Source organism: Mauremys mutica, chromosome 7 (genome assembly GCF_020497125.1).
Source record: "Mauremys mutica isolate MM-2020 ecotype Southern chromosome 7, ASM2049712v1, whole genome shotgun sequence".
In the NCBI taxonomy this organism is placed as follows: Eukaryota; Metazoa; Chordata; order Testudines; family Geoemydidae; genus Mauremys; species Mauremys mutica.
The window spans coordinates 1,291,273-1,305,393 of NC_059078.1; the positions used below are offsets into that span (position 1 = coordinate 1,291,273).

General features: G+C 71.1%; 1 protein-coding gene across 3 annotated transcripts in view; it reads left to right on the plus strand.

The window, feature by feature from the left end:
• The window catches only part of LOC123374381 (laminin subunit beta-2-like), a 47,278-nt gene that overhangs the window by 19,274 nt on the left and 13,883 nt on the right, over positions 1 to 14,121 (plus strand). For all 3 annotated transcript variants that reach the window (XM_045024301.1, XM_045024302.1, XM_045024303.1), the window contains exons 16-21: positions 1,266 to 1,424; positions 2,420 to 2,541; positions 4,161 to 4,281; positions 6,731 to 6,923; positions 8,371 to 8,514; positions 13,731 to 13,962. In XM_045024301.1, the coding sequence (XP_044880236.1) occupies positions 1,266 to 1,424; positions 2,420 to 2,541; positions 4,161 to 4,281; positions 6,731 to 6,923; positions 8,371 to 8,514; positions 13,731 to 13,962 (971 nt within the window). The remainder of the gene's footprint in view (positions 1 to 1,265; positions 1,425 to 2,419; positions 2,542 to 4,160; positions 4,282 to 6,730; positions 6,924 to 8,370; positions 8,515 to 13,730; positions 13,963 to 14,121) is intronic.

Consider the following 14,121-nt stretch of genomic DNA (forward strand, 5'->3'; position numbering starts at 1 on the left):
CCCTACACCCAGCTGCTGCCTCGGGATGTGGGGCTAATGGCAGCGCCCCTCCGGTCGGCCCACAGCGCCGCAGCTGTGCCAGCGCCGGCCCTCAAGTGCAGACAGACCCCTGGGAGCTCTGCCCAGCCCGTCTGGCATGGCCTCAGCTTTGGGACCGGCTCTGGGGGCCCCCTGCAGTGGGCCAGAGCCCCAGGGGTCCCGCTCGGGCCTCTGGGCTCCATCCCACTGCTCTGGCCCACGAGCTCTGCCCAGCGAGTCCCCTGAGACAGAGCCGGGCAGAGACTCGGAGCACCCTAGGGAGCAGCCCCCCTCTGCCAGCGCCGGCAGAGAGACAGGCAGCGTGGGCCCAGCCCGGCTCAGCAGTCCCCTGAACCCAGCGCAGGCAGCCCTGGGGGAGCCCAGAGAAAGGACAGTTCCCGCAGAGCCCAGCCAAGCTGTAGAGACCCCCTGGGCTCCCACTCTGCCTCCCGTCTGTCTGATCCCCTGCCGGACCCCCAGGGGCGCCTGCTTCCCGCAGCCAGTGCTTAACCCCCCCGCCCTCTGTTCCCAGCTGGGCAGTCACGGCTGGGTCCCCGGGCAGGGCAGCCACACTCCCTGGTTGCTGGGTTCCAAAGTCCCAGCGACTGGGACTGCCATTGTCTTAAAACCTGCCCGGGTCCAGGGCCCGAGGCCAGGTGGCAAGGAGCCCCGCCACCAGAGAGCACCCAGGCCTTTCCTCTCCCCAACACTGCAGCACCTAGGGGAAACTGAGGCAAGGATGGACAGAATTCCCATGGAGGCAGAGCCCTGACCGCTGCGCAGGGACCGCTCCCCCCCAGTGAACAGCGCTAGGCCCACAGGGGGTTCTTCCCTGACCACTGTGCCCACCTCTTGGGGGGGGGGCTAGTGAGGCGAGGGGAGAGCCCCGTGACGCCGTGCTGTAGCTGCGCACGGTAGTGTCTGCTGAAATCCTCCCACCACTGGGCAGCAATGCAGGGTGTACGGGGAAACTGAGGCACCCAAAGGATTAATACAAAGCACTACAAAGAGTTCCCATTTTGTCACACAAGGGAGAATAGCAGGGAGCAGGAGTGGGGACAGGGATGGGCTGAGGTTAACGGGGGGCAGGGATTGGGCGAGGTGGGGGCAGGTGGGGGCACGGGGCAGCGGTGGAGGGGTGGGGACAGGGATGGGCTGAGGGTAGTGGGGGGGAAAGGATGGGGCGAGGTGAGGGCAAAGGGCAGCAGTGGAGGGGCAGGTCACTGACCCAGGTTTCTGCCCCCTAGCCCGACGTGGAAGTGGTGTCCCGGGAGCACGCGGGTCACATGATCACATGGACAGGGCCCGGCTTCGCCCGCGTGCGGGATGGGGCCGGCCTGTCCTTCCACATCAGCAACATCCCCTACGCCATGGAGTACGACATCCTGATCCGCTACGAGCCCGAGGTGTGCGGGGCATGGAGGGGCACCAGGCTGCCCCGGGGCGGGATGCCAACAGGGGAGGGGATGGCTGGGCTCCTGCAGGGCACGTGGGGCTGATGGGGGAGTGGGGGCTGGGTGCCGGGCTCCCCTGGTGTGTGGGGCTGGTGGGGGTGGGGGGGCTGGGCATGGGGCTGATGGGGGAGGGGGGGCTGGGTGCCGGGCTCCCCTGGTGTGTGGGGCTGGTGGGGGAGGGGGGGCTGGGCGCCGGGCTCCCCTGGTGTGTGGGGCTGGTGGGGGAGGGGGGGCTGGGCATGGGGCTGATGGGGGAGGGGGGGCTGGTCGCCGGGCTCCCCTGGTGTGTGGGGCTGGTGGGGGAGGGGGGGCTGGCATGGGGCTGATGGGGGAGAGGGGGCTGGACGCCGGGCTCCCCTGGTGTGTGGGGCTGGTGGGGGAGGGGGGGCTGGCATGGGGTTGCCACCTTTCGAAATGCTGGTAACCAAACTCCCAGCCCCACCCCCTGCCCCGCCTCTCCCCAGGCTCCGCCCCTTTTCTGCCTCTTGCCCCCAAGGCCCCCCCTCTGTCACTGGGTGGACGTCTCTATCTCCCCTTCCTCCCCCGCCCCCCCCCCCCCAGCTGGGCTCCCTCTGCTCCGGGAGGGGGCGGCCCTGGCTGAGCAGGGGCCCGGCGGTGACTGGCCTGCGGGTGTCCAGTCGTACGTCTGACCCAACACGGCAGGTGCAAAGCTGGGCACCGGGCAGGCCTAGCTGCTGGGGGAGGGGCTCCCCTGGGCATGGGGCCAGCCCCGAGTCCACACTCAGCGCCCAGCTCGGCTGCCCTGGCAAGGGGCCCGCGCCGGGAGCAGGCTGCCCGAGGAAGGCTCTGTTCATCTCCCAGCCCAGGGCTCCTTCCCCTGCCAGCACCTGCCCCCCACGCCAGCCGTCAGCCTGCCCCCGGCAGTGCCCCCACTCCCTCCGTCGGGGACCCAGCTGGGGGGCGCCCCCTAACCCCTCTCCCTGCAGTCCACAGAGGACTGGGAGGCCAGCGTCAGCGTCAGCGCCCAGGCGTTGCCCACGAGCCCTCGCTGCGGGAACGTGCTGCCCTCGGAGCAGAGGTACAGGGAGAGCCTGCCACACACCGAGAGGTGAGAGCCGACGGGGGCTCCTGGCCAGATCCGCTCCCCCTGCCTGGGCACCCTCGGGCGGCGCCAGTGCCCTCGCTGCCAGGCTGCTCGGGCCAATGTCGCAATGCAGCACCTCACCCGCTGCTGCCCGGGCTAGGAGCCAGCCGCCAAGGGGGCACACCGCCGGGACCGCAGCCATGCCCTGCGCAGCCGAGCCCAACCCGGGCCAGCTGAGCCCCTGCCTGGCAAACTGTCCCAGGCTGGGCTGGGCTCACCCCCCGTCCCCGGGCCCTGTCCCAGGCTGGGCTGGGCTCACCCGCCCCCCGGGCCCTGTCCCAGGCTGGGCTGGGCTCACCCCCCTCCCCAGGCCCTGTCCCAGGCTGGGCTGGGCTCACCCCCCTCCCCAGGCCCTGTCCCAGGCTGGGCTGGGCTCACTCCCCCTCCCCGGGCCCTGTCCCAGGCTGGGCTGGGGTCACTCCCCCCCCCCCCCGGGCCCTGTCCCAGGCTGGGCTGGGGTCACACCCCTCCCCAGGCCCTGTCCCAGGCTGGGCTGGGCTCACTCCCCCTCCCCGGGCCCTGTCCCAGGCTGGGCTGGGCTCACCCCCCCCCCCGGGCCCTGTCCCAGGCTGGGCTGGGGTCACTCCCCTCCCCAGGCCCTGTCCCAGGCTGGGCTGGGCTCACTCCCCCTCCCCGGGCCCTGTCCCAGGCTGGGCTGGGTTCACTCCCCCCCAAGGCCCGTCCCAGGCTGGGCTGAGGTCACCCCCCTCCCCGGGCCCTGTCCCAGGCTGGGCTGGGGTCACTCCCGCCCCCCCCCCCGGGCCCTTTCCCAGGCTGGGGGGGGCTCCCCCCCCCCCCGGGCCCTGTCCCAGGCTGGGCTGGGTTCACTCCCCCCCTTGGCCCGTCCCAGGCTGGGCTGAGGTCACCCCCCTCCCCGGGCCCTGTCCAAGGCTGGGCGGGGGTCCCTCCCCCCCCCCCCCCCGGGCCCCGTCCCAGGCGGGGCTGGGCTCACCCCCCCCCCGGGCCCTGTCCCAGGCTGGGCTGGGCTCACCCCGCCCCCGGGCCCTGTGCCACGCTGGGCTGGGCTCCCCCCCCCCCCCCCCCGGGCCCTGTCCCAGGCTGGGCTGGGCTCACCCCGCCCCCGGGCCCTGTCCCAGGCTGGGCTGGGCTCACCCCGCCCCCGGGCCCTGTCCCAGGCTGGGCTGGGCTCACTCCCCCACCCGGGCTGTGTCCCACGCTGGGCTGGGCTCACCCCCCACCCCGGGCCCTGTCCCAGGCTGGGCTGGGGTCACTCCCCCCCCCCGGGCTGTGTCCCACGCTGGGCTGGGCTCACCCCCGCCCCCGGGCCCTGTCCCACACCGGGCTGGGCTCACCCCCCCCCCCGGGCCCTGTCCCACACCGGGCTGGGCTCACCCCGCCCCCGGGCCCTGTCCCAGGCTGGGCTGGGCTCACCCCGCCCCCGGGCCCTGTCCCAGGCTGGGCTGGGGTCACTCCCCCACCCGGGCTGTGTCCCACGCTGGGCTGGGCTCACCCCCCCCCCCCGGGCCCTGTCCCACACTGGGCTGGGCTCAGAGCCCCCCTGTGTCACAGCCCCCACTGTTCGCCCCATCGGCCCACCCACCCAGCTCGCCCTCCTGCCCCAGGTACGCCCTGCTGTCCCGGCCTTTCTGCTTTGAGCCCAGGAACCAGTACGAGGTCGCCATGCGGCTCCAGCGGGCGGGCGTGGCCCAGCGCCACCCGGCTGCCTTCATCCTCATCGACTCGGTAAGGGCAGGGGCCGGCGGGAGCTGCCCTCAGCAGCCTCCCCCTCCCCCCACGGCTGCACAGGGGGGCGCCAGGTCCTGGCCCCGGAGCCCCCGCGTGGCCTCTCCGGGTGCCTCACAGCGCCCACTTCGCCCTGGGCCAGGCTGGGCAGGGAGATGCCAGGCCAGGCCTGTAGCCACGTCGCCTGGCTTCGCAGAGCAGGGAGTGTCCTTCCAGCAGCTGCTCAGTGCCCCACGGCGCTGCCAGCTGGAGCCATGGGCCAGGCCAGCTCTGGATGTGACAGGTGCCCTGGCTGGTGCCCTGCTGGTGCCCTGGCTGAGCCGTAAGTCACTTTCCACCAGCGGCCACCTGTCACGGCTCTTTACGAAGCCGGTGGGCGATGCCGGCTCTACTCCCTACGGAGCCGGGCAGGACTCTGGGGGAGCCTCCTCTCTCGGAGCAGACAGTCCCCAGGGCAAGAAGCTCCCACAGCTTCCACCTTCCTGGGTCTGAGCTCAGAGCATCCAGCATCCCCTGCCCCTCCGTGCGCTTCCCGCAGCCAGTCGCCCGGGCGGGGTCCTGGGGCAGCCAGAGGGCCCTGCCCCCCCACTCCGCAGGCAGACGAGACTCTCAGCCAGCCGGGGAAACAGCAGGTTTATCAGTCGACAGGATCACGGCGAAGGGCAGAGCTCGTTAGCACAGAAATCAGGGACTTTCAGCCAAGACCATCTTTGGGGGAGGGGAGCCCAGAACCAGGGCTCTGCCCCTCCCCCTGCGCCCCAAGCCAGCCCAGACTGACTCCTTCCAGCTGCCTGGCCCCTGCCCAGCCCGTTGCTCCTCCTCCGGCCTTTGTCTCACTTCGCTTCCCCTGCCAAGAGTCACCTGGTCGCATCCCCCTCCTGGGTCTCAGGTTACGAAGGGGCGGCCATAGCATCCCTGCAGGCAGCTGGAGCAGCCCCCACAAGTCACACACGCTTAGTCCCACCACCCAGACATTGGTGCAATACACAGGGAAACTGAGGCACGCACAATTCATGCAAAACAGTAAGACTCACATACAACATAACAAGGGAAAATCTCCTCTTCGTCACACCACCATATTGGCCATGGTTGCTCTTGGCATCTGCTGCCTGAAAGTACCACACTGCTCGCCCACTGGCAGGCGCCCACGGGTACCGCGCCGCTCGCTTGGCAGGACCATGGTGTGCTGAGGTGGGGAGGGCCCCAGGGGCTGCTCCGGGGCTGCTGGGTGCCCCTTCTGCCTCTGGCTCTCATTCCCCAGTGCCCGCACCTCCATGTGCCTGGCCCCAAACACCAGCCCCACTGCACCCCTGCCTGGCCCTGCCCAGCCGACACCTTGTCCTACCAGGCCCATGTGCCCATGGTACAACCTGCCCCACTGCACTGGCCATCCATTCAGTCCCTTCTGCCCCTGGCCTGGCCTGGCCATGCCCCCACCATGCCCTGTACCCCAACTCCGCAGTCAGACATAACCCTCAGCCAGCCAGCCAGTGCCCCCTGCTCCCCCAGTGCAGCCAGCCAGTGCCCCCCGCTCCCCCAGTGCAGCCAGCCAGTGCCCCCCGCTCCCCCAGTGCAGCCAGCCAGTGCCCCCCACTCCCCCAGTGCAGCCTGTCCAGTGCCCCCCTGTGCCCCAGTGCAGCCTGTCCAGTGCCCCCCCGCTCCCCCAGTGCAGCCTGTCCAGTGCCCCCCGCTCCCCCAGTGCAGCCTGTCCAGTGCCCCCCTGGGCCCCAGTGCAGCCTGTCCAGTGCCCCCCGCTCCCCCAGTGCAGCCAGCCAGTGCCCCCCACTCCCCCCGTGCAGCCTGTTCAGTGCCCCCCTGCTCCCCCAGTGCAGCCTGTCCAGTGCCCCCCGCTCCCCCAGTGCAGCCTGTCCAGTGCCCCCGCTCCCCCAGTGCAGCCTGTCCAGTGCCACCCTGTGCCCCAGTGCAGCCAGCCAGTGCCCCTCGCTCCCCCAGTGCAGCCTGTCCAGTGCCCCCCCGCTCCCCCAGTGCAGCCTGTCCAGTGCCCCCCCGCTCCCCCAGTGCAGCCTGTCCAGTGCCCCCGCTCCCCCAGTGCAGCCTGTCCAGTGCCCCCCGCGCCCCCTGTGCAGCCTGCCTGTGCCCCCCGCTCCCCCAGTGCAGCCTGTCCAGTGCCCCCCCGCTCCCCCAGTGCAGCCTGTCCAGTGCCCCTGCTCCCCCAGTGCAGCCTGTCCAGTGCCCCCCGCTCCCCCAGTGCAGCCTGTCCAGTGCCCCCCGCTCCCCCAGTGCAGCCTGTCCAGTGCCCCTGCTCCCCCAGTGCAGCCTGTCCAGTGCCCCCCGCTCCCCCAGTGCAGCCTGTCTAGCCCAGCCTGTCCTGCTCCCTGCCCCCAACATTCCTGGCCTGGCCCAGCCTGCTGCCCCCACCGCATGCCCTGCCCAGCCCGGGCCTCCCAGGCTGGGCCCCACGTTTGCACTCATGCTTCTCCCTTCCCAGCTCGTTCTTCTGCCGCGAGTGCTGGAGCTGCCGGCTTTCCATGGCCACGACCCGGCGGCGGTGCAGCACCGCGAGCAGCTGGAGCGCTACCTGTGCCAGGAGGCGTTCCGCATGGCGACCATGCCAGCGCTGGCCGAGATGTGTGCCCGCCTGCTCTGCAGCATCTCGGCCCTGCTGCACGATGGGGCCCTGGGTGAGTGCTGCCCGGGGGGGGGCACTGGGTGAGCGCTGGCTGGGAGGGGCACTGGGTGAGCGCTGGCTTGGGGGGGCACTGGGTGAGCGCTGGCTGGGTGGGGGGGGAGAGGGGCACTGGGTGAGTGCTGGCGGGGTGGGGGGGGAGAGGGGCACTGGGTGAGTGCTGGCTGGGGGGGAGGGGCACTGGGTGAGTGCTGACGGGGGGAGGGGCACTGGGTGAGTGCTGGCTGGGGGGGAGGGGCACTGGGTGACTGCTGACGGGGGAGGGGCACTGGGTGAGTGCTGGCTGGGGGGGAGGGGCACTGGGTGAGTGCTGGCTGGGGGGGGAGGGGCACTGGGTGAGTGCTGGCTGGGGGGGAGGGGCACTGGGTGAGTGCTGGCTGGGGGGGAGGGGCACTGGGTGAGTGCTGACGGGGGGAGGGGCACTGGGTGAGAGCTGGCTGGGGGGGAGGGCCACTGGGTGAGTGCGGGCTGGGGGGGAGGGGCACAGTGTGAGTGCTGACGGGGGGGGCACTGGGAGAGTGTTGGTGGGGGGAGGGGCACTGGGAGAGTGTTGGTGGGGGGAGGGGCACTGGGTGAGTGCTGGCTGGGGCGGGGGGGAGATGGGCACTGGGTGAGTGCTGACGGGGGGGGGCACTGGGAGAGTGTTGGTGGGGGGAGGGGCACTGGGAGAGTGTTGGTGGGGGGAGGGGCACTGGGTGAGTGCTGGCTGGGGCGGGGGGGGAGAGGGGCACTGGGTGAGTGCTGCCGGGGGGGGGAGAGGGGCACTGGGTGAGTGCTGGCTGGGGCGGGGGGGGAGAGGGGCACTGGGTGAGTGCTGCCTGGGGGGGAGGGGCACTGGGTGAGTGCTGACGGGGGGGCACTGGGAGAGTGTTGGTGGGGGGAGGGGCACTGGGCATAGGCCTGGGAAGTAGGGATGCAGGGGATGCTGCAGGACCCCCAGGTTTTGCGCCCGGTGTCCTGGCCATTGGCCCCTGCTGCCCAGGGGCTCTGCTTCCGGCCCCATGGTCCCGGCCACCGGCCCTGCATGCGGGATCCCGGGGGCCAGCCCCACACCAGGGCTCCACATCCACCCCTAGCTGTGGGCCCAGCTCTGCTGCCTTACCCTTGTCTGCATCCCCCTCTCCCGGAGCCACGGCCCTGCTCCCGGCCCCAGGTTTAGGGGGCGGTGAGGGGCACAGACAGGGTAAGAGGGGTGCAGCTTAGCACCCCCACTCCAAAAACTGTTCCCGCACCACTGGCACTGGGTGGGCTCTGGGCAGGGGGGCGGGCTCCCTGGGCTGGGACTCTGGGGGGCAGCTCTTGCTGGTGGGTCGGAGTGGGGCGAATGGCAGCTAATGCTCCTCCATGAGCTCCTGAGTTCTAGTCTTGTGTGTGCCAAGGGGGAGGCCCCACCCCGTGCCTCAGTTTCCCCATGAGCACCACTAATGCCCCTCCCTCCCCAGCCTGCCAGTGCGACCCCCAAGGCTCTACCAGCAGCGTGTGCCAGCCGGTGGGTGGGCAGTGCACGTGCAAACCCCACGTGATCGGCCGGCGCTGTGACCAGTGTGCGCCAGGCACCTATGGCTTTGGGCCCTCCGGCTGCAGCCGTGAGTACCTGTGTGTGTGTCTGTCTGTCTGCCATGGCGCTGCCCGCCCCAGGGACCTCTCCCCATTCACCCCACCGTGTGCTCCCCTGGGCGGATGTGCCTGAGCCAAGGAGAGGCCAAAGGGCCGTGCCCCGAGCTGCCTGCGACTGCAGCCCTCCCCAAGGCCGGCCCCGTTCTCTGCTGGGCTGGAGCTGCAGCTGCCTTGTGGGGCTGCCAACTTTCTAGCCAAACAAAACTGAGCAAACACCTTGCCCCGGCCGCCCCTTCTCTGAGGCCACCCCCGCTCACTATTCCCCCCCCACTGCTCCCTCTCCCACACCCTCACTCACTCTCACTGGGCTGGGGCAGGGTGGTGGGGCCGGGGATGAGAGGTTTGGGGAGCAGGAGGGGGATCCGGGCTGGGGCAGGGGGGTGGGGCCGGGGATGAGAGGTTTGGGGAGCAGGAGGGGGAATCCGGGCTGGGGCAGGGGGGAGGGGCCGGGGATGAGAGGTTTGGGGAGCAGGAGGGGGATCCAGGCTGGGGCAGGGGGGAGGGGCCGGGGATGAGAGGTTTGGGGAGCAGGAGGGGGATGTGGGCTGGGGCAGGGGGGAGGGGCCGGGGATGAGATGTTTGGGGAGCAGCAGGGGGATGTGGGCTGGGGCAGGGGGGAGGGGCCGGGGATGAGAGGTTTGGGGAGCAGGAGGGGGATACGGGCTGGGGCAGGGGGGAGGGGCCGGGGATGAGAGGTTTGGGGAGCAGGAGGGGGATGTGGGCTGGGGCAGGGGGGTGGGGCCGGGGATGAGAGGTTTGGGGAGCAGAAGGGGGATCCGGGCTGGGGCAGGGGGGAGGGGCCGGGGATGAGATGTTTGGGGTGCAGGAGGGGGATGTGGGCTGGGGCAGGGGGGAGGGGCCGGGGATGAGAGGTTTGGGGAGCAGGAGGGGGATGCGGGCTGGGGCAGGGGGGAGGGGCCGGGGATGAGATGTTTGGGGAGCAGGAGGGGGATGCGGGCTGGGGCAGCGCGGAGGGGCCGGGGAAGAGAGGTTTGGGGAGCAGGAGGGGGATCCGGGCTGGGGCAGGGGGTGGGGCCGGGGATGAGAGGTTTGGGGAGCAGGAGGGGGATCCGGGCTGGGGCAGGGGGGAGGGGCCGGGGATGAGAGGTTTGGGTAGCAGGAGGGGGATCAGGGCTGGGGCAGGGGGGAGGGGCCGGGGATGAGAGGTTTGGGGAGCAGGAGGGGGATGATGGCTGGGGCAGGGGGGAGGGGCCGGGCATGAGAGGTTTGGGGAGCAGGAGGGGGATCCGGGCTGGGCAGGGGGGGTGGGGCCGGGGATGAGAGGTTTGGGGAGCAGGAGGGGGATGTGGGCTGGGGCAGGGGGGTGGGGCCGGTGATGAGAGGTTTGGGAAGCAGTAGGGGGAAGAGGGCTGGGGCAGGGGGTGGGGTCGGGGATGAGAGGTTTGGGGAGCAGGAGGGGGATGTGGGCTGGGGCAGGGGGTGGGGCCGGGGATGAGAGGTTTGGGGAGCAGGAGGGGGATCCGGGCTGGGGCAGGGGGGTGGGGACGGGGATGAGAGGTTTGGGGAGCAGGAGGGGGATGTGGGCTGGGGCAGGGGGGTGGGGCCGGGGATGAGAGGTTTGGGAAGCAGGAGGGGGATGTGGGCTGGGGCAGGGGGTGGGGCCGGGGATGAGAGGTTTGGGGAGCAGGAGGGGGATGTGGGCTGGGGCAGGAGGTGGGGCCGGGGATGAGAGGTTTGGGGAGCAGGTGGGGGATGTGGGCTGGGGCAGGGGGGAGGGGCGGGGGATGCGAGGTTTGGGGAGCAGGAGGGGGATCCGGGCTGGGGCAGGGGGAGGGGCCGGGGATGAGAGGTTTGGGGAGCAGGAGGGGGATGTGGGCTGGGGCAGGGGGGTGGGGCCGGGGATGAGAGGTTTGGGGAGCAGGAGGGGGATCCGGGCTGGGGCAGGGGGGTGGGGCTGGGGATGAGAGGTTTGGGGAGCAGGAGGGGGATGTGGGCTGGGGCAGGTGGGAGGGGCCGGGGATGAGAGGTTTGGGGAGCAGGAGGGGGATGTGGGCTGGGGCAGGGGGGTGGGGCCGGGGATGAGAGGTTTGGGAAGCAGGAGGGGGATGTGGGCTGGGGCAGGGGGTGGGGCCGGGGATGAGAGGTTTGGGGAGCAGGAGGGGGATGTGGGCTGGGGCAGGAGGTGGGGCCGGGGATGAGAGGTTTGGGGAGCAGGAGGGGGATGTGGGCTGGGGCAGGGGGTAGGGGCCGGGGATGAGAGGTTTGGGGAGCAGGAGGGGGATGTGGGCTGGGGCAGGGGGGTGGGGCCGGGGATGAGAGGTTTGGGGAGCAGGAGGGGGATGTGGGCTGGGGCAGGGGGGTGGGGCCGGGGATGAGAGGTTTGGGGAGCAGGAGGGGGATGCGGGCTGGGGCAGGGGGGAGGGGCCGGGGATGAGAGGTTTGGGGAGCAGGAGGGGATGCGGGCTGGGGCGGGGGGGGGGGCCGGGGATGAGAGGTTTGGGGAGCAGGAGGGGGATGTGGGCTGGGGCAGGGGGGTGGGGCCGGGGATGAGAGGTTTGGGGAGCAGGAGGGGGATCCGGGCTGGGGCAGGGGGTGGGGTCGGGGATGAGAGGTTTGGGAAGCAGGAGGGGGATGTGGGCTGGGGCAGGGGGGAGGGGCCGGGGATGGAGAGGTTTGGGGAGCAGGAGGGGATGCGGGCTGGGGCAGGGGGGAGGGGCCGGGATGAGAGGTTTGGGGAGCAGGAGGGGGATGCGGGCTGGGGCAGGGGGGGGGGGCCGGGGATGAGAGGTTTGGGGAGCAGGAGGGGGATGTGGGCTGGGGCAGTGGGGTGGGGCCGGGATGAGAGGTTTGGGGAGCAGGAGGGGGATGTGGGCTGGGGCAGGGGGGTGGGGCCGGGGATGAGAGGATAGGTGAGCAGGAGGGGTATCCGCGCTGCGCCCGGGGGGAGGGGCCGGGGATGAGACGTTTGGAGAGCAGGAGGGGGATGTGGGCTGGGGCAGGGGGAGGGGCCGGGGATGAGAGGTTTGGGGAGCAGGAGGGGGATCCGGGCTGGGGCAGGGGGGTGGGGCTGGGGATGAGAGGTTTGGGGAGCAGGAGGGGGATGTGGGCTGGGGCAGGGGGGTGGGGCCGGGGATGAGAGGTTTGGGGAGCAGGAGGGGGATGTGGGCTGGGGCAGGGGGGTGGGGCCGGGGATGAGAGGTTTGGGGAGCAGGAGGGGGATGTGGGCTGGGGCAGGCGGTTGGGGCCGGGGTGAGAGGTTTGGGGAGCAGGAGGGGGATGTGGGCTGGGGCAGGGGGGAGGGGCCGGGGATGAGAGGTTTGGGGAGCAGGAGGGGGATGTGGGCTGGGGCAGGGGGGTGGGGCCGGGGATGAGAGGTTTGGGGAGCAGGAGGGGGATGTGGGCTGGGGCAGGGGGGTGGGGCCGGGGATGAGAGGTTTGGGGAGCAGGAGGGGGATGTGGGCTGGGGCAGGGGGGAGGGGCCGGGGATGAGAGGTTTGGGAGCAGGAGGGGGATGTGGGCTGGGGCAGGGGGGAGGGGCCGGGGATGAGAGGTTTGGGGAGCAGGAGGGGGATGCGGGCTGGGGCAGGGGGGTGGGGCCGGGATGAGAGGTTTGGGGAGCAGGAGGGGGATGTGGGCTGGGGCAGGGGGGAGGGGCCGGGGATGAGAGGTTTGGGGAGCAGGAGGGGGATCCGGGCTGGGGCAGGGGGGTGGGGCCGGGGATGAGAGGTTTGGGGAGCAGGAGGGGGATGTGGGCTGGGGCAGGGGGGTGGGGCCGGGGATGAGAGGTTTGGGGAGCAGGAGGGGGATGCGGGCTGGGGCAGGGGGGAGGGGCCGGGGATGAGAGGTTTGGGGAGCAGGAGGGGGATCCGGGCTGGGGCAGGGGGGTGGGGCCGGGGATGAGAGGTTTGGGGAGCAGGAGGGGGATGCGGGCTGGGGCAGGGGGGAGGGGCCGGGGATGAGAGGTTTGGGGAGCAGGAGGGGGATCCGGGCTGGGGCAGGGGGGTGGGGCCGGGGATGAGAGGTTTGGGGAGCAGGAGGGGGATGCGGGCTGGGGCAGGGGGGAGGGGTGCGTGGCATGGGGGAGACAATAGTGACTCCAAGGCCCCAGAGGGATGTGGACTCCCCTACCTCTCCGCCCAGCTGTCCCAGCTGGCAGACCCGTCGCAGTGGAGGGTAGGAGATGGGGAAAGCCCACTGCCCAGGACAGGGTGACAGTGCGACAGCCCTTCTCAGGGGTCCACTCTCTCGGGGTCAGGCCCCTCCACCTGGAGCCGCACCTCTCTGAGCCTCAGCACGTCTGTCTGTGCCGTGGGCCCCTCAGGGAGTCCCCTCGCTCTGGACCCCCGGGGCCTCCTCACCCCCGGAGGGGACGATGCCCCCTGTTCTCTAGTCCGGAGCGACTCTCAGCCAGTGCAAAACAAGGGGGTTTATTGAGCGTTGAACCCAGCACAGGAAACACTCAGGGCCTCAGGCCTGGCCTCCCTCAGCACAGCACATCCCAGTCCCCCTGCAGCCAGGGGGGCTCTGCCTGCTCCCCCTCTCCAGCCCAGAGCCCCCCTGCTTCCCAGCTGGGCCTCCGATATCCCCGGCCCCAGGCCCCTCTGTCCATTATCTTCTCTCCAGGGAAACAGGGTCACCTGGGCCCCCTCTTCTGTCCTCTGGCCCCTCTGGCTGGAACCGGCTGGTCAGGTCACCGGGGTCCTCTCCCCGCAGCCCATTGTCCTCCCACTGGCCTGAACCGGCTGAGCTGGGTCTCCAGGTCACCAGGTCACCAGTCGCTGGGGTCTCCATCCTCCAGGCCATCGGCCGAGGTCCCAAGTTCCCTCTCTGGTCCTGTGCACCAACTCCCTCTCCCCTCCCCTCGTTAAACCAGTAACACCCGGGGACACTGAGTCCCACCCCCTTGGCATGCAAAGGAAAACCAAGGAAAACACAAGAAAATCCCCCACTTCATCACACAGTGACTGTCGCAGACCCACAGGATCTGGGCTACACCCCCACCTTTGGAGGTCTCTAGGAGGAACCCCTGTGGTGTATCAGAGCCCTTCGGGGTCTTGCTCTTCCTCCAGGGAAACTGAGGCAGACAAAGGATTCATAAAAATATTGTAAACATCCCCACTTTGTCACAGTAACGCTCCAAGCATCGGGCCCGGTGGTGCTCTGGGCATGCTTGCTGTCCGTCTGTCTGCCCAGCTGGGTGACGCCCCACCCGCCTGTCCCACAGGCTGTGCCTGCTCCCCCGAGGGCTCGGTCTCCAAGCTCTGCGACCCCGTGAGTGGGCAGTGCCGATGCCAGCATGGTGCCATGGGGCGCCAGTGTGACCAGTGCTTGCCGGGCCAGTGGGGCTTCCCGGCCTGCCGGCCCTGCCAGTGCAACGGGCACTCGGAGGAGTGTGATGCCCACACTGGGGCCTGCCAGCAGTGCCGTGACACCACCACGGGGCGCCACTGTGAGAGGTGGGTGTGTGGGCCCATGGGGTGGGGCACAGCTGTTGAGGGATGGGTGGTGAAGACGCACTGGGGGACAGTGTGGGGGGCTGGTTGGGGGCCAGCCAGAGTGTGGGAGAGGGAGGGCTGGCCGTGGGGCCGAGGATCAGCGGTGGGGGGCCTGGCCAT